Source organism: Lissotriton vulgaris, chromosome 2_1, assembly GCF_964263255.1.
Source record: "Lissotriton vulgaris chromosome 2_1, aLisVul1.2, whole genome shotgun sequence".
In the NCBI taxonomy this organism is placed as follows: Eukaryota; Metazoa; Chordata; class Amphibia; order Caudata; family Salamandridae; genus Lissotriton; species Lissotriton vulgaris.
The window spans coordinates 2,122,798,556-2,122,817,836 of NC_141687.1; the positions used below are offsets into that span (position 1 = coordinate 2,122,798,556).

Genomic DNA, 19,281 nt, shown 5'->3' on the forward strand with positions numbered 1-19,281 from the left:
GTCATTTGTGGAATGTCAACACATGTCCTTAGGGTGATGTGGTTAATCAAACTGTTAAAGAATCTGAATTTTTATTAGACAGCCTTTGTCTATTTTTATCAAATTTCTGGTGGGAGAATCTTCTGAGTGCTTGTTTCATTCTTGTAAAGTAAATTTGTTGCCTTAAAGGAAGTTATAATTGTCATATATGACAATTATTCTATTTCCATCATTTGGAGCGAACGTACAGTCTGGCCAACTCTGCTGATGCCAGTGCTGCTGTCAAAGTAGCATTTGTGGCATATATAAGTAAAGGTTAGTAATCACTTTTCACCCTAAAAGTCAAAATATTTTACACTGTGGGGGGATATCCAGGGGGTGCTCACGATACAAGAATTTGGAAAAACATACAGCAAAGTGGAAAGAGCGGTATACACAATGCTGTAGTAGCACAGAGTGTAAAACTGTGGTAGTACAGGGTGCACTTTCTCCTTGCACACAAAACATGTAAGGCACGCGTATCCACTGTGCATGCTCCCCTCCCACATGCAAAACAAACTCTCCTGGTTGTAACATTCTCTTTCTTTTATTTTCACTCTGTCTTTCTCACCACCGATGTACCACATGTGTTAGAAAAGTGCAGAATTCCTTCAAACACATGGAATAGGTATTATAAATGCATCAGAAATTCATCCTTCACTTCTTCACACTGAACAGGTATTTAAAAGACAGCACAGATTTCCTTTGCACACTCAGAACAGTCATCACCCGAGCATTAGGAATGCAAGAGTTCCTAATGCACACAGAAAAGTTACCATAAGAGCAATAGCAATGCAAGCTTCCCTCACTCACACCAAACTGATATAATCAAGCCAACAACTGTGAGAGCTTCCTAAAGGCACATAGAAAACATGCTCCCTATGAACACCTAGAATGCAGGCTTCCCCCACACATATTGAGTAGGTACCATAAGGATGTTGTTAGAAATGGGATTTCTGGGCGGCTAAGGCTTGCGCCAAACCCAGGCAGACACCACCACTCTAGTCATGGCAAGGGAGTTATGTGCTGAAGATTACCCCTGCTCACCCCCTTGGTAGCTTGGCACGAGCAGTCAGGTTTATCCCAGAGGCCATGTATAAAACGTTTGCGCACGCACACAACAACAACATACCAGGCAAATCACAAAAGGAACTCCACACAAGGTTATATCAAAAATAGCCTTTGTATTCTCATAACACAGCAGAATAGTAATCACATAATATACATTGTGCCATGTGGCGCTAGGTAATATCTACAAGGGATTATGTACATCTGACCGGGCCAACTGGACCAATGTCAGAACCATCACAAAGTGAACTTAGTAAATGTAGGACATATCATAAACGTAGAATCACTGGCAAACATGGTACTCAACATCATCCTGTAACATAAACCATATTATGCACAGTATCTCATTTCGGCGTGAATTGCATTCTGCACCAACCTCACCAGCATAAACACATTATGCAATCATCTAATTAATCTAAACGCATTGGACCCTAACCTCCTAAGCATAACTCACATTAGGGGTAAAACTCACAGTAGGAAATAACCTCACCAGCATAATCACATTATGCAAATAAACTCTTACATAAACTACAGTTAGAGGCATAAAACATGGTGCGTAAATCGTAGTACCTGAATCACATTTCCTAGCCCCACATATATCACATTAGGGCCTGGTACCCTGCAAACCCCACAGTCCTCCTGGCCAACTGGCCTTCTCAAAGTCCCCCTGACCAACTGGCCTTCTCAAAGGGGCTCAAATGCCCTATGTCCCAAAGTCAGGGCTGCTGCCAATGCAGCACAATTCACATGCGCCTTTGTGCTGTGGCGTAGTAGTGCATCTCACGCCTATCACTCTATAAAAATGCCCCCAAAGAACTGTTTACCTAAACGTTGCAGCTGGCACTAATTGCTGCACAGCTTGGACAGAGAGGCCTGTCACCACTGTGCCTCCTCTGTCCCACTCAGGATCTTCCAAAACGCATGGCCATCATTGCAGCTATCTGCGCTGGTGAGGCGTAGCTGGGAATCATATAAAGGGGCCTTGGCACATCTGTGCCCCTTCAGCCCTACTGGGCCTCTTTGAAGAAAATTGGCCCCACCTTGTTGCAGTTGCCCACTGTCAAACGAGGCAACTGAAAAACCATGGTACGGTCCCCTCTGGGCCTCCTAACAACACTGTGGCCGCGGAGGGTGGGCATGGACAATATGCCCCGACACGCCTCGCCTCCCTCCATCAGGGACTCTTGGAAATATTTTCCCCCATCGTTGTAGCGGCCAGCCGCCAGACGGGGCAGCTCAGAGTCCATCTGCACCGGTGCTGTGCCTCGACGGCACCACTACAGCGGAGAAGCTCCCCCACTCACCACTTCTCGGTGTGACTCTGGGCTCCTCTGTCACTGCAAACCTCTGCTCTTCACCCGGGCCCCCTCCTGGGACCCTGGACCTCTCGTCATGCTGACCGCAGCTTCTCCTGCACGCTGTGCTTCCCTTCACTCTGGGGAGCCCTGTGCTGCCATCCGCGGCCACGGCCGCCTCTCCACTTCACCTGGGCCCCCTCTGAGACCCGGTACTTCGTTTTGGAGCTCTTGGAAGTGGGGTAGGATCCAGTCCTCCCTTCCTCCCGCAATTTATTTTTCCGGTCGCCGCTCCGCCCAGACTCAGGCAACTCGCCTGGCTTCCGGGTCGCGCTGCGGCGGCCGGCCGCGCCTCCCTTTCCTTGTGGCGGCAATGAGGTGTAGGCTCCCTCACAATTTAAAATATAAAGCGGGGTGGGCTCCCGCTAATTAATAGAAGCAAAATGCGGGGTGGGCACCTGCTCGGTGCACCAACATGCGGGGTGGGCACCCGCTTCAGCCAGTATCACTGGGGAATCCCTAATGCTGAGATTCCCTCTAAAGGGACAGGCAGCGCTGCGCTGTGCTGTTCTCGCTCTCCCCTTCCCTGTGAAATAATTAAAGTGCTCACAAGGTGCTAGAAGCAGACAAAGTCCTGAAGTTCCTTAGAGATGAAGGGGCAATGAAGAGCCCAGGGAAGCAAGCCCTCATGGCAGCCCCATGGGCCCCAGCAGCAGCACGCCCCGGCAGGATTCAGGAACAAGAACTGAACCATTTCATGGGGTCACAGCCCCTATACTTATACTACCAAATCTTTTGTCTGAAGTGCAGGGCTTGGGGGAACCAGATGCAACTGGTTCAGGGGGGAATTGGAGCTCTTTGTTTTGAAAGCTCCTCTTCCTCTTTGTCAGGTGGGGGCTCGTCATCAGACACACCAAAGGGGGGCGGAGCCAGCATTCACTAGGGCAGGCACCATCCTATTCAGGGCCCAGGGGCTTCTCCTCCCAATACTCAAAATGTAGATGTCCCATTCAGCCTAGCGCTGACTCACTCTGCCCCTCCTGGAGCCACACACACCTCCCAGCCCCTGTCACTAATAAGCCAGAGATGTAACTCACATCAGGCAGGCAGACACATAGCACACAGAAATGCAAACTTCTAAAAGTGGCATTTCTCCCATAGTCATAATAAATCTGCACACACCATTGAGCAGAATTTATACTCACCATTTCATACATACTAGACTTGACCACACTGCTCCTCTCATAACAGGAATTACCACTGACATACCTTATCAGGGAATCCCCCATGCATCCCTATGGTAGGACAGACCAACCTTACAAATGTAACACAGAGAGTCCTATCACTTTACACTGGACCACAGTGCGGAAGTGCTCAGAGGCCTAAAATCACCAACAACAGGTTACAGAAAAAGGCTAGGAGAATGCAAAAAGGTTCGGGGTGAACCTGCTAAAAAGTCCAAGTACAACAGATGTCAACAGTGTGAGCAAGGTTTCACATTGGCATCTGAGTGAAAACTTTCCTTGCGCACAAATAACAGAGCCAAAGATAACAGCTACAGTGCAGGCTATCCACAGGGAACAGATGCTATGTAGATATCAGAAGCACAAGCCTCCCCATGTCACTAGAGCAAGACATCAACAGTGCAAGCTTGCCTTACGCAACATAGGCGAGGGACATGCAGAAACAGTACAGATAGAGCACAGGCATTAGCCCAGTAGGGAAATGTTCCTTTGTGCTCTGAACAGGCTTGGGATTTTGCTGCGGCAGTGCAGACTTTCCCTGCTGAGAAAACAAGCATTGGCTAGGCCAGGAGATCTGGCATCGTTCACCAGCTTTTTTGCAATATTTGTTTTGTTTTGCCATGGCTTTTGCAAACCTTTATAGTTTGGAAAGCTGCCAGGAATTTTTTCAATCTAAAAAAACACATTGACTAAAGATGCTTACAGTGACTTACAGTGAAGTCAGACACTGGCTGAACTTTGGTGACTCGTTACCAAAGACAACCACAGATAAATGAATGAGTGCAGTCGTAAACCCCTATAAGTAATTATCTCATGCACATCATTTTAGTAAAAGTGAAAGATATTGGCTAAAACAGACCTAAAAAGCCAATTGTTGTGGCATTAACTGTCCGCCGCTTGCCTTTGAAAAAGAAAGAAAAAAAGAAGGAAATAAGAAAGGAGAGCAGTAAAGAAAGAAAACAAAACAAGAAAAGAAGGCAAGAAAGAAGGAGAGAAGAAAGAAGGAAAGAAAGAACGCAAGATTAAAATAAGGAAAGAAAGTAGGCAAGAACAAAAGCAGGATAGAAAGACAAGCCGAAAGAAGGAAAAAAAGAAGACCAGAAAGACCGAAAGCAAAAAAGAAGGAAGGAAAGCAAAGACAGTGAGAAGGAATTAAAACAGGAAAGAAAGAGAAAAAAAGTGAAAGGAGGAGAATGGAAGAAAAAAGAAAGCAAGAAAAAAGGAAAGCGAAAGAAATAAAGGCAAGCTGAAAGGAAGGAATGAAGGGAAGAGGGAAAGAAAGAAAGAGGGAAGGAAGGAAAGCAGAGGGGCAATAAATCAGGAAATAAGGAATGAAAGCTAAAGAAAGTAAGAAACAAGGTATGACAAAAAAGGAAAGGAAGCAAAAAAGGAATGAAAGAATATAAGAAGAAAGAAGGAATGAAAGAAAAAGGAAAATCAAGAAAGATGGAATCAAACAATGAAAGAAAAATTAAAGAAGAAATGAAGGATAAAGGAAAGCAAGACAGGTGGAAAGAAGAAAAAGGAAAGAAAGTAAAAAGGAAAGAAGGAATGAAAAAAGGGAAGACCGAAAGTAGGAATCAAGGAAAAATTGGAAGAAGGATGATAGAATGAAAGGAAAGAAAGTAGGACGGAACAAATGAAAGAAAAAAGTGAAGGAAGGAATGAAAGTGAGAAAGCAAGAAAGAAGGAATTAAGGAAACCAAGAAAGATGGAAGAAGGAAAGAAAGGAAAGAATGCAATAAGACAAGCTTTACTAGTGCTGCAAATTAAACACAATAAAGGCTGGTATCATTCCTGGGCAAAGTTTAAAATTTTTTACAATTGGTGAAATTGAGTCCAGAATAAATGTGTTCTGAAGATTTGTCCACTTATGAATTCACGTGTATAATATTTAAGCTTTCGATTACTTAATACAGAACATTTTGAAATGGATACAATCTGTTATGTGGTGAAATACCAACAGTCAAACAGTAAACAAAGGCTACTCCAAATGTCATTTACAACAGCATTGGCAGGAGACAGGAACTGATAAAGCGTGGAATGTGGGTAGTCTTTGCATCTGGTATGAAACTTCCTGCTGTCAAACCAGACTCTAAACACAAAGGCAACATCAAAGTAATAAATAAAATACATTTTCACAGAAAGGACCTAGCTTCTGTGTGGATATGCTCCTTGTAAAAGATCAAAATGCTTTCACCCCAACATGAAGTTATCCAGTGGCTGAAGTGAGCTTACCCCATGCTGTAGACTACAGTGGGCAGAATCAAAACGTGAATGACACAGCAACAGAGCAATGAATGAAGAAAGCTGACTAGACTCCCCTTTAAATAAGTATCTTGTAGATATATTTGCTTAAACATCAGAAGCGTCTTAGCTGAAGTCAGACCTAAAAATACAATATCCACCAGCAGTGCATGATTCAGTTCTTACAGAACTTGAACAGTTACATAGGGTCTGAATATACATTTACCCATGGTGGAGGTGCGGTGGCAGTTGTGGACCTCTGCACCAGTGGTCTGACCGCTGCATTACGAGTGCAGCGTCGGACCCTGCGGGGACCGCTGCAACCGCTGTAGATCCGCAATCCCCGGTGGTGGTGCGGCAGCCCTTCGGCCGCAATATGCTTGGCAGTGCCGCTGCAGCTCCGCCAAGCATATTACAAATTTCCTCCCTGCCTCACTTTTCATGGTAGCAAGCCTTCAGTGAAAAAAGAGGTGGGAAGGAAACAAAGGGGGCCTAGCCCCCTTGTACCTCTGGGGATAAAGGCAGGGGGGGCACATGTTGTGCCCCCCTGTATGCATGCACCTCCTGTTCCTGCACGGCATGGACATAACAGTTCTTTCTGTGCAGGAATGGCCTTTGACATTCCCTTTGCTTTGCCTTTCAAAAACGCATCGCAATGGGAACGTCAAAAGCCCGCCCTCAAATACAAACATTTTTGTAATCTATTGGTCGGCCAGCAGTGAGCTTTGGCAGTGCGGGCGACAGTGTGGCGGCCCGCTCCATTACCGACAAAGTAATTATCAGGCTGTTAGAAGGTTGTTCTGCCCATCTGAGCCGCCCGGATTTTTCGCTTTTTGAACAGCTAATTTTTGAGCTTTTACTGTGGTAGAGCCTCATAAGCAGAGACTCACCCACAGTGAACTCATGATGAAATAGACTGCATGTGGTTTTCACCGGTGTCTGCCGAGTGAGAGAAGGCAGCTGCGCTGCAGCCAGGGTAATGGACACTAGACTGGGTAAACGTAGACACGTCTGCACATGGGTGTGCACCCGTGTAAGGGCTGCGCAGGGGAGATCTCTGTCGTGCACAGTCCAGGACCAGGTACAGGTAGAATGGCGCGGCAGGAATTATGCAGAGTTGGGTGGTGACAATGAATAGGCTTTATAATGTGGGGAGACACATGTAAGGGGAAATCAGTGTGCTCTACGGTTTCACAGTAGGAACACTCCATTACTCTCCTATGAAGACGTAGACCATATGGGGTAGTTTCACTTGCCTAGGGCCTACAACTTCCAGACACGCACCAAAGTACATTGTAAGCTGTGTAAAAAGAAGTATTCTGCTGAGTCCAAAGCAAAATCTGTACAGCTTATGGATCATCCAGATATGTCATATTCCTCTGACGCTGCTCATAACCAGAGCCTGACTAGGTGTGACCCTGCCAGGCTGGATTAATTACCTTCCTCCCCAAGCTGGAGGATCAGAGGCCTAGCCCCTCACTGCAAGCATTCCCAAGGGCGAAGGTCTTCTCTACAGGAGGGAGAGATAGGGGTGAAGCAGCAGGTTATCTATCAGCAGCTATCACCCGTTGCCATACACCAGGCCTTCGCCGGGCCAGGAAGTCAGTAAGGGGGGAAAGGGGCTTTTCAAATACCACGTTGCATGAGACCCCTGAACACCGCCATTTTGAGGTATCCCAGAGGCCTTTGCAGGAAGGAGGGAGCAGGGGCAGAGAGGTAATGTGTTGCTGCAGGATAGGGCAGCAGCGCCTTCCTGCCAGCCCCCTCAAGTTCGTTTAAAAAGGTCTTGCACAGGAAGAGGAGCTTTCTCTGGGGTGTGTTTTGGTGCGGTAGACTGGTGCTGGAGCCTGGCGCCATTGGCAGTTGGAAGGAGGAACCCCCTCACTCTCCTAGGACTCTGGACTGCACCTTTGAGGGAGTCCAGGGCCGGTGAGGAGAAGTCTGCGCCTCTGCACAAAGAAAAGAGAGGGCCAGAAGGAGAGCCAGGTGAAAGGCTAGCGCAGGGTGCCAGTGAGGACAGCTCTCTGCAGAGTCACCCTCTTGGAGGCGAGAAGGGTGATGAAGAGTGCTCCAGGTGGCTATGCCTGGCCACCAGGAGCAAGAAGAGGCCAAAATGATGAAGATCGGTCCCCTGGGGGCTGAGATATACCCCCAATAAGGTAGGCGACCCCCCCTGCAAAGAGATCTCCAGGCCAGGGACCCCCACCTCTGGGCCCCGCCGAAGACAACGCCAGGGAGCGCTGTTGCGCACCCCGAGAAGAATGCCCGAGGGCCCAGGACTCCAACTCCGGGCCCCGAAGAAAAGGCGGAAGTCAGGGAAGGCCGTTGTGCTCCCCATGAAGATGTCCCTGGAGGGCCCATGATCCCTAACTCCTGGCCCCGGTGTGATGGGAGAAAAGGGAAGGGAGTGCCGCCATACTCCCCCGCAGCAGCAGGAAGGAGGGGGAAGTGCCCTGCCCGACCAGTGGCAACCTCAGTGTCCGCTGCAGGAGTGGGCAGACCAGAATGGAAGGGATGGCTACTGTGGCAGCACGTGAGAGTTCTGACCAGTTCGGGAGCTGGCAGTAGCAGCCGGGTGGGCTCCCCGAGCTGCTCTCATGCTCACCTGTCAGGAAGGGTCCTGGAGAACCATCCCTTGGAGGTGAAAAGGTGCAATTGCACAAGTGGTGCGTTTACATGATGTTGTTTGTTGTGGGGATTGGAAATCACATGTGATATGAGAAATGCTAAGTGACTTGGGATTATGCTGCTAGGCATTCCTGCTCGGATGCCTGGTTGTAAATGCTGAATCTTGTGCTTGTAACTGTGATGCCTTTTAGGGGCTGGGATTGACTTGCATTATGCCTGTTACCAGATATGATAAGTACTGTAATTCTAAGTGATGCCTGAACATGTCTTCTTGCAACTGCGTTAGTTGAAGAACAACCCACACTTTCAGCCACTGTGATTTAGAGGTGTATACTGTATGGTCAGTATGAAATTCTCAGTCAGTGTTATATGTCACTTTGGCAGGTGTTCCCATTATAAATGCTTGTTTGTTGAGATAAGGGGGTGGTGCCTGTGGGAAGGGCCCACGCTCCCGGTTATGGATAACCCATTACATTTGGGTCAAGATGATGTGCATAACATTCCCACCCCGAGGGAGGGGTTGGAATGTTATGGAATGTCCCGAAGTATTTCCAACAGCTTGTGTATATTTGTGAATTAATGCATAGTATTGAGTAGTGTGTGAGTGCAATAAATGTACTCTTTCTTTTTATGAAGCAAAGTACAGACTGGACAATCAATTATTGAGGGATATTTCTGCGTACCTGTAAATGGTGATTACTAGCCAACACCAACTCACTTGAGTAATCAATCAATCAATCAATCAAGAACATTTATAGAGCGCGCTACTCACCCGTGAGGGTCTCAAGGCGCTGGGGGGCATGGGGGGGGGGGGTGCTGCTACTGCTCGAATAGCCAGGTCTTGATGTGTTTCCTGAAGGAGAGATGGTCCTGGGTCAGACGTAGGTGGGTGGGGAGGGAGTTCCACGTCTTGGCAGCCAGGTAGGAGAAGGATCTTCCTCCGGTGGTGGTTCTGGGGATCCGCGGGACGGTGGCGAGGGCGAGGCTGGCGGAACTGAGCTGGCGGGTAGGTGTGTAGAACTAGAGGCGGTTGTTGAGGTATTCGGGGCCCATGTCGTGGAGAGCTTTGTGTGCGTGGGTCAGGAGCCTGAACTTGATCCTCTTGTTGACGGGGAGCCAGTGTAGGTCTGTCAGGTGGGTGGAGATGTGGCTATGTCGGGGGATGTCCAGGATGAGTCGTGCCGATGCCTTCTGTATGCGCTGAAGTCTTTTCTTTAGTTTGGCTGTGGTACCAGCGTAGAGGGCGTTCCCGTAGTCCAGACGGCTGGTGACAAGGGCCTGGGTAAGCCTTAGACTGCTCTGCAACGCTACCCTTTGAGAGTCAAGCGCTACAATGGGGTGTTTGGTTCTCAGTGAAGGACAAATGTAGACATATTGTTAGTGCAGGCCTCACAAATAATGCCTCGTTTTCCAAAACAGGCCCATTATCTGCAGCAGTGAAAGATCTCTCTCTCTACGTCCCTTTGTAGGTAGCAGCCTAGAAACATGTAAGTCTATAAGTCTTTTGGGCTGTGTGTAGCTCCTCTAAGCATGGCAAAGACTTATTGACCCTCTTACAGGTATCCTATGTCCCACTTGAGAGGACGAACATGAGATGAGTCCCCGCAGAAATTGCTATATTCATAAACAGATCAGCTGTTTGCTGGACCCATGAAAATCCACAGGTGATACAAAATGAAAACACAGTTCTTCATAGCAAAAGCTGTATAGAAAACTTTTGAATCTGCCAACTGGGCTAACATTATTCTGCTTAAAGTTTGTTGTTTAGGTATGTCACTAAAACATTGTCTCTGTTTTTTCAGTTTTGTGGTCTTTGGTCTAAATATGTTCACTGATTGGTAAAATGGCTGGTTTCATAAGAATCTTTCCTAATATTTAGCATCACATTTACTCACAGACAGAGAATGTATGAAATCCTTTGATACATCAGCCCTCTTTTCTAGTGAGTCAGTGTTGATTGTTAGTGAATTGCCAAACACCCCAGTCTTTAAACACTCAATGCAAGATATAGAGACAGGTATATGTGAAATGAATGTTGTCACCAAGCATCTGAGATAGTGGTGAAAACATGACACCAGGCGTTTGGTAAACATGGAACACGATGTTACTTGGAATGCTGCTGAAAAAGGTTCCTACCAAGTTCAATAAAGATATGAGTGATATTGTTCGTATTTGCAGCAAAGCAGCTACGTATAGGAAAAAGTTGTATGATGGCCTTTCAAAATCGATACCTGAGCTGAAGTACTTCTCTCTAAGAGATCCTTGTCACTTGTCATCTTTAGAATCTTCAGAGTTAATGAAGAATACTATTGACTTTGTTGTCCATTGTGGTGCAGTAAAAATGTATTTGGTCCTACCTATGCACTTGCACTATCAGTGCGGAAAGCAAGCAATAATTAAAATTAAATAAATAAATTCCATTATCACCGGAAAAACACTTTTTCTGTTGTTTTTAATGGTGCGAAAATGTGTAACCACTGATAACCACTGTCTTCTAAGGTATTTAAAAAACTGAAAAAACACAACCAGAATTTACTAAAAATAGAAACTGAAAGCAGGAAAGCCTATATAACTTAATGTGGCTAATAGCAGGTTGGCCTTACCACTTTAAAGGGTACTTGGTGGAGAAGTGTGGCTCACTGGTTAGAGCAGGCAGACCCTGAAGCAGAGGTCAGACCCGGGGACCAGGGTTCAATTCCCGACGCGGCAGGGTCTTGAGCTCAAATGTCCATGGACTCGATAATTCTCGTTTCGGTGCCTGACCTAATCATGGGTTCACACTCTGCAACTCTGGGCATTAAGCTTGCTTAATCTCCTCAACGGCCCCCCGCGGCGGGATGCCTGGCTTTCACCTTGGGGATGCCCTGTAGGGGCTATCTCACAGGGAAAAGCCAGGACGGGTTCCCAAGGCAAGCGCGGAGATACCCCTTCGGGGATCGATTCAGGCGCTATATAAGAAACATAATAATAATAATAATGACTAGTCCACTACTGGTTAAGTGTTTTTGAATGTCTTAAAGAAGGTACGTTGGCTGTTGTTAACACGTGCAGTAAGGGCTTCATGCAGTCATAGTATTTGTAAATCGTATTGCACCGTAATGCTTTGGCTTACTTAATTCATTTTATTACTGGAAGGAAATCATTGAATCAGTGTGTTATATACTTACTTTTCTATGTCCTATTAGTCAACTCCCTACAACAATTTAAATAGATACATTTAATGGTTTAGGGGTTTCCTTTACTGGTTCCACTTCAATATAAGTGTTCACCTTCCTCATTATTAGTACCTGTACAGTTAAAAACGTGCCTCTAATGCTGCATTTTAAAGGACTGCTTCCATGCTGTAGCTCCTCCATCCCATTTAACATGCAAATATGCACTGGCCCCTCATACAGAAGTCTTCACATGTTCATAGTCTTCCAATCTGCGAGAGAGATATTGTGCCAATAATTAATAAAACATAGAGGGGCTATGGCTATACTAGGGCCTTGCTGCTGCTTGGGAACCTGGAATTAGTAATTGGCCTGCCTTGAATTTATTGGAGCAAAGGATGCCCCTTATGCACTTGACCTTGCTGCCATATGACTTAAACAAAGGCTTTTCATGTGATTTATCCCTATAGAAGACTCTTCGTACAGATGGATGCTTCTTTGGGAAACATGAGACTTGGGACTAAGGCCACCGGTCTGATGCTTGAGGAGGAATGCAAACCTTTATACCTGTGCAACATTCCACACAGCATTTACTCCTTGGATTGCTGGAGAGCGATTGGAGTCATAAAAAAATTGAAAGAAGAGTGGTGAGCTGGCACCCACAAGGCTGCATAGGTCACCTGCCACCCCTCCCCTCGCATCCCATTACCCTACTTTCCCATGCAGAAACTGAACACGTTTTCATGTGTTTTTCTTCAATACCTAGTTTCATCCATATGTTTCTTTAAATTATGAGTGATAATCGCCATTTCATTAAAAAAAAATATCATTATCACATTGTAAACACCGACATGACATTCTTTTTAGCTTGCTACTTTTTACTGCTGGCAAACACGCTGCATTTTGAATTGAAGCTTGTTTCAATGTACTTGCAGTCCCACGGCGTTAGTTGCATATCACAGTGCACACTTTTTGTGCCATATATGCGAAAAAGCTCTGAAAACAGGGTGCAATTTCAATTCATACAGATTCTAAAAGTACTATTCTATCAGTTTTAAAGAGATTTCCTCCTATTTGTAAAGGTTTGATGTTTTAGGGTTGATTTCATTTTCTCTAAGACATTTTATATTTGACCTTTTGCAAAAAAAGATCTGAATGTGTCCTACACTCGTCAGTTTAAACGTCAATATATGCATTTTTCTTTTTTTTTTTAATTATAACCACTACTTTTTTTCCACAGATCTCTAGATACCTTGTTGAGCAGTGCTGTACAAGGGCTTAACGTCATAGAGTCCCACTTTGTTGAATTGGAAGGAGACACGCTACACTTGTATGGATCAGGAGCTCTGGAGTCACTGGAGAGGACCTGGAGTGTTCAGACCACTGGCACTGTCACCACAATCTCCTTTACATTCATAGATTTTGATGAAATTGCTCAGGTGCTCCCGAAACTAAAGATGAAGTTTCCCACTTCATCAGTAAGTAAAGCAGTACTTTCTAAAACTGCAGGCTTTAGTCATTGTCTTCTCTGTGTTGTCCTCTCTTGCAGAATCCTTTGTCCCTATTTAAGGTTATTTAAAGCGGTTATGAATATCATTTTTGGAGCTTCATAAAGCACAGAGCTATTCCTGTTTGATGATTGTAAATGGTAGTGGAGACTTCACAAATGTGTTAATGTTGTGGCTTTCTTTTTGTAACAGGCAATAACTTAATTTCTAATAGGGACTTCCAAATGCAATTTCCCCCAGGTGCCTGTATGGAACCATAAACTTTTAAGCAGTTCCCTCGCTACTGATAGGTGGCATTGTGCTTCTTCACTTTCGGCCCGTCTGTTCCAGATATGATGTAAGGCCACTATAGTAGAGCCACCTACCTGCGCTGATGTCAATTCATGTCTTTTCATATCTAACAGACTGGATATGATGCTCTTTGTCCTGTCATTCCGACAGAAATGTTCCTAAAAGTTTTTCAGAAAGCTTGTAGTATGTCTTCTCCCTAAAACAACAGGGCTGAAGTCATCTGGATCCTGTAACTGGAGATGTTGGTTAATGACACTCATGATGATTGTCTCTGGTGCCTCTGCACCAAACACGACTTAAAGTCATGCAAATGCTTTAAAAAACATGCCTAAAATCACTGTTAGAACTGGGGGTCTCTAGTTGGCAGAGGTAGGTACCACTGTCCAAATAGGGACCCTTGCTTCTAGTCAGGGTAAGTAGGAAACACTCTTAGATAACCCCTGCTCACCCCCTTGGTAGCTTGGCACGAGCAGTCAAGACTTATCAAAGGCAATGTGTAAAGTATTTGTACCAAAACTCACAGTAGCAGTGAAAACACCACAAACTGACTCCAAAACAGTTTAGAAAAATAAAGGTATTTAATTTAAACTACACAAGACCAAAACGACAAAAATCCAACATACACAATTCAAGAATATGGTTGCAAAAAGAGTTCTTAATGTTAGCGTTAAAATAATCCACAGTTGCGTGAAAAGTTCACACTTGCTTCACGTTTAGCCAATAGTACCTTAAAATGCGACAAAGTTCCAAAATAGAAGCTGTTGCGGTGGAAAACAAGCAATGCGTTATTCCTGAGACCCTGGGGAGGCGTTAGCGACAATTTCGCTGGATGTAGCGGCGTGTAGCGACGAACCCGATCAGTATGGGGAGGAAGGCGATGGCTTGTATGGATTCCGGTGCGGAGGTTCCGCGGGAAAATGCTCGCAAAGGCACGATGCGATGATTCTCGGGGGCTGCGATGATCTCCGGGGCGACGATGCGCAGTCCAGCTGCGATCTTCCTCTCGCAGCTCCTCGATGCGATGGCTCTGCGATGATTCTCGCAGCGACGTGATGCAGTGATCTCAGGCGCTGCGACGATCTCGATCTTCGTAGCGGCGGGAATTTTCTCGCTCGGCCGGGTTTGCGACAAAACCTGCAGAAAGTTCGTTAAAAGCTTGGTTTCCAGCTTCCCAACACAGGTACAACTTCCAGCTGCACCACACATGGGCCACGCACTCCAGGAAGGACAGAACTCTCTCAGCAGAGTTCAGGGAAGCTGGGGGTGAAGTCCTTTTGTTCCTGGAGCTTCATAACAGGGAGCCAGCTCTTCTCAGGCCCTTGGAAATTCCTTCAAGCAAGGGGACACAGCACACAGCAACGTCCTTCCCCTCTCCTTGGCAGCAAAGCAACAGCAGGTCAGTCCAGCAGAGCAACAGCAGGACAGTCTTCCTTCTTCAGTTTCATCTTTCTCCTTGGCAGAGGTTCCTTCTTGATTCCAGGATGATCTCATTTTCTGTAGTCTTGGGTCCTTTACTTATACTCCAAAAAGTCTTTGTTCCCTTTGTGCAGGAGGGCTCTGAGCCCGGTCTGAACCAGTTCTGGGTGTTCCTTGAGCACTTTGTTTTCCTGGCTTCTCCTTTCCGTTCAGAGAGAGGGGCAGGATCGTCAGCCGCCCAGCAGGAGGTGGAGCCAGCATTGTGAAAGGCAGGCACAGCCCTGTTCAGGACCAGGTGTTATCCCCTCCCACCACTCAAGATGCAAATGCAGTCATTCAGCCTACAGCTGACTCAGCCAGCCTCCCGGGGGCTCCCCAGCTCCTGTCAAACCAGACAGTCAATTCACAAACAGGCCAAGGCACATAGAAAGGTCAGACAAGAGAACAGCAACTTTCTAAAAGTGCTGTTCTCAAACACAGGATTTAAAAACAACCTTTCCTAAAAGATGTGTTATTAAATTCTGAGTTCAGGGATACCAGACATTTATGTCCTACCTTGTTCCTATGGGAAGATATGCTGGTAGCCACTGTAGCCAGCATTCCCCATGATAGCCTATGGGCAAGGTAGCCTTACAATAGTGAAAAACGAAAATGGATGCCTTTTACTACCAGAGCATGTCACCTGCACTAGTACATGCTCTACCTCTCCCATACACTGCACCCTGCCCAAGGGGGTACCTTGGGCCTTCCATAGTGGTGGCCAATGTGCACAGAAAGGGAAGGGTTAGGCCTGGCCAGTGGGGACACTGACCAGGAGGACATGGCAGTTCACAGACTGCACACAGGCACCGCAGTGGCAGGCCTGAGACACCATTTTAGGGCTACTCATGTGGGCGGCACAATCAGTGCTGCAGGCCACTAGTAGCATTTGTTACCACCAGCCCTGGCACACTTAGTGCACTTCACTATGGACTTCTTGGTGACACAAATATGCCAATCATGGATAACCAATCACAATAACAATTCACACACAGAGCATATGCACATTAGCACTGATCAGCAGTGGTAAAGTGCTCAGAGTCCTATTGCCAACAACTACAGGTCAGGCAAAATAAGGGAGGAAGAAGCAAAAAGTTTGGGGATAACTCTGCAAAAAGGGCCATTTCCAACAATCACCATCTTGTGAAGCCAAGTTAGCCGTTGCAGAACTCAGCATGTCAAATAAGTGGTTCTGATCAAAGTCACAGGTGCGGACTGATTTCTGGTCCCCCTGACGCTCTTGAGGTTGCCAAGCTTGGATAAAGAAACAAACAGAAAAGATGCGCAGGTTCTCCTCCTGCCGCTCCCACAGAAGGCACCTATAGGCCATGGAGCCAGTCTCCTTCAGGAAGGCCATGCTGGTGCTGATCCTGATTCAGCTCCACCATGAACGAACAGTGATGATCTTAAATTGAGATAGCTGATCTTAAATTGACATATGGGAAGATCGTTGGTGCCTTGCCTGATTCCCCTGAAGTGCCCCCGGGTCCCAACTATCAGAAGCGGCCTTCAGTCGGGGTGCTGCAGGCAGATCCATTCATGACACTGACTGTGCCACTTGACACCTTCCTTAATCCAGATTACACTGACTCTGGGTTCAGTCCCATACCTGTTGCTGGCTCCACCTTTGGAGAGGGTTCCACCAAAGTTAGTCCTGGCGGCAGGCCTGGAGACGCTTTCGGTACATGTCGACTTCCAGCTCCAATGTCACCAATGCCAGAAGATGTTCTAATTGTTTTATTAGACTCAGAACCTGAAACCTAACACTTTTTTCTGAGGACGAGAAAGGTGACTATGGCAACCTATTTGATGATCTTCAGGATTCAAGTGGCCTCTCCTCACCCACTTCAAGTCAGCATGGGCCTCTGAGCAATCCACATCCTTTGCCACTCTCACAAGGAGGTGAACAGAGGTCCTCAACTTTACTCTACTCACCCTGCATGTGATGTATTACATGCTTACTGAGGTTCTTTACTGTGGACAAGCAATCCTGTAAACATTCAACGACACTCGGACAGATATCCTGATGTGCCTCTGGGGTAAAAGAGGATCTTACCAGGTGGCCAGGTGACATAGACCTACCCCCAGAGAACCAGACTTTATTCTCCAATATTCCACTCCATAGTCTGGTGGTTCTAACTTGGACAAGTCAGCTGAGCCCCAACACATTCTTACCACACCACCTGAAAGGGAATCAAAGTGGATGGAAACATTTGCCAAGAGAGTTTTCTTGTCAACTAGCCTTGTCATTAGGTCAATTAAATCATCATGGCTCCTGGGATAATATTTGCACGTCCTTTGGGATAAGGTGGCAGATATCTTTCTGGCTTACCTGGAAGAACTTTGTCTAACTCCGCAAGTTCTCATTTTGACAATACAAGATGTGATGAAATATTCTATTCGATCTGGTCTGAACTGTACCAATTGTGTGGGCAGGGCAATCAGAACCAGCGTGATGCTGAGGTGCCATGCCTGGATTCACTCAACGAACCTCTCAGCTATCCATCAATCTTTAATGGACATGTCCTTTGATGGCTCTTGGCTGGTTGGACCAAAGGCTGACTCTGCCTTAGAACGTTTCAAAGAGAGTAAAGCCACCACCCATTTTCTCGGCCTAGTTCAGCCAGTTTGGCAGTTTCCCCAACAGCAACACCCATTTTATGGCTTCTGGAGGAGTTACCAGTATATGCACCACTATTATGGGTTTTAGCAACAGCAGGCCTCACAGCCCTTTCTAGGGCGAGGCCAGGGATCCGGATGGTAGCGTTCTGGCTCTCAGGGAGAGGTTCTACCCAGACTTAAACCTCACTCCCTGCTGCCAATGTTAAACACCTTTAATGGCACACGATCACCGTATGGAAGGTCGCATCATCTTTTACCTTCTCACTACAGATCAACGAATGCACCAGATCATAGAGTAAGGATATTCACTCCATTTCTTTTCCAATCCCCCGGTCATGCCACTTGCAACTCAAAACCTCCGGAGGGATCATTTCTTCATACTGCATGGAGAAGCTCTTGCTCTCTTGGCCAATAGAGAGTGTGCAAGTATCAGAAATCGGGACTGGCTATGTTCACATAATTTGTTTGTACCAAAGAAGGATGGTAGCCTTTGCCCCATACTTGACCTTCACCCTGTGAACTACTCTGGAGGGACAAATTAAAAATGCTCACTCTGAGTCAGGTTCTATCTGCTTTGAATCCAGGAAACTGGATGTATAGTTGTATCATCGATGCATACTTTCACATCCCCGTCCGGCCAACCCAGACATTACCTCAATTTTCAGGTAGGTTATAAGCACTTTCAGTTCTTTGTGCTCCCTTTTGGACTGACCAGAGTGCCTCAGGTGTTCACAGAGGTGATGGTGGTGCTTGCAGGCCATCTGTGGTGGTTGGGAATACCAGTCTTCGAAATACCTTGATGACTAAATCCTGTAGGCGGACTTGATCCAAGCAGCCATAAATCACCTCCAGAGGATCTATTGACATCATTGGGTTTTTCTGTCAATGTGGTGTAGTCAAGACTAACACCTTGATAGTGGCTCCATTTTATTGGAGGCATCCTGGGCCCAGTGCTGTTCAGAGCTATCCCTCCCCCCCTCCCTCCCAGCGAGTCTGGGGCATTTAGGCTATGATCCAGATGTTTCAGCCTTAGACTGGATCTCAGTGTGAGCAGCTCTGAGGTGTTTGGGCCTCTTGGCCTCCTGCATCTTCCTTGTGTACCCTTCCAGGTTGCAGATGCGAGCTCTGCAATGGAATCTGAAATCTAATGGGGCTCCTCACAAAGGGGCTTGTCAGAGTCCACACAGGCGTGGAAGGAGACTGCAAAAGGCTTGCTGCTGTAGCTGTTCGACCACAATTGGACCTGTGGCAGAATCCTCTCCCCACCCCACCCAGAGCGTTGTAACAGACGCTTCATTGATGGATTGGAGATGTCATCTGGGAGAGGTAAATGTAAATGTAAATGTGTTTGTATTTATATAGCGCCTTCTACCCAGAGTTCTCGTAGTGCTGTATTCATACAGCTGTGGAACCCTTCCTGGCTTTCCTGTGAAATGTTCACTCCTGGGCACCCCCAAGGTGAAGCCAGGCATCCAAGCGCTGCTGGGGCCGTTGTGGAGATTAAGCAAGCTATTGCCCATAGTCACAGAGTGGGACCCATGATTAGACTAGGCACCGAGGCGAGAATTATCAGGTATGGAGAGATTGAGTCCAAGAGCCGCCGAGGCGGGAATTGAACCCTGGTCCCGGGCCAGACCTCTGCATCAGGGTCTGCCACTCTAACCATTGAGCCATGCTTCTCCACATTGGACTCTGCTCTCCGTGGACGCTCTGCTCCACATCAACTTGTTTGATTTGCAATTGATTTCTTTGG

At 46.6% G+C, this 19,281-nt stretch overlaps 1 protein-coding gene across 2 annotated transcripts in view; it reads left to right on the top strand.

The window, feature by feature from the left end:
* The window catches only part of LRRC49 (leucine rich repeat containing 49), a 1,183,445-nt gene that overhangs the window by 848,445 nt on the left and 315,719 nt on the right, over positions 1–19,281 (top strand). For both annotated transcript variants that reach the window (XM_086959021.1, XM_086959022.1), the window contains one exon: positions 12,893–13,130. In XM_086959021.1, the coding sequence (XP_086815147.1) occupies positions 12,893–13,130 (238 nt within the window). The remainder of the gene's footprint in view (positions 1–12,892; positions 13,131–19,281) is intronic.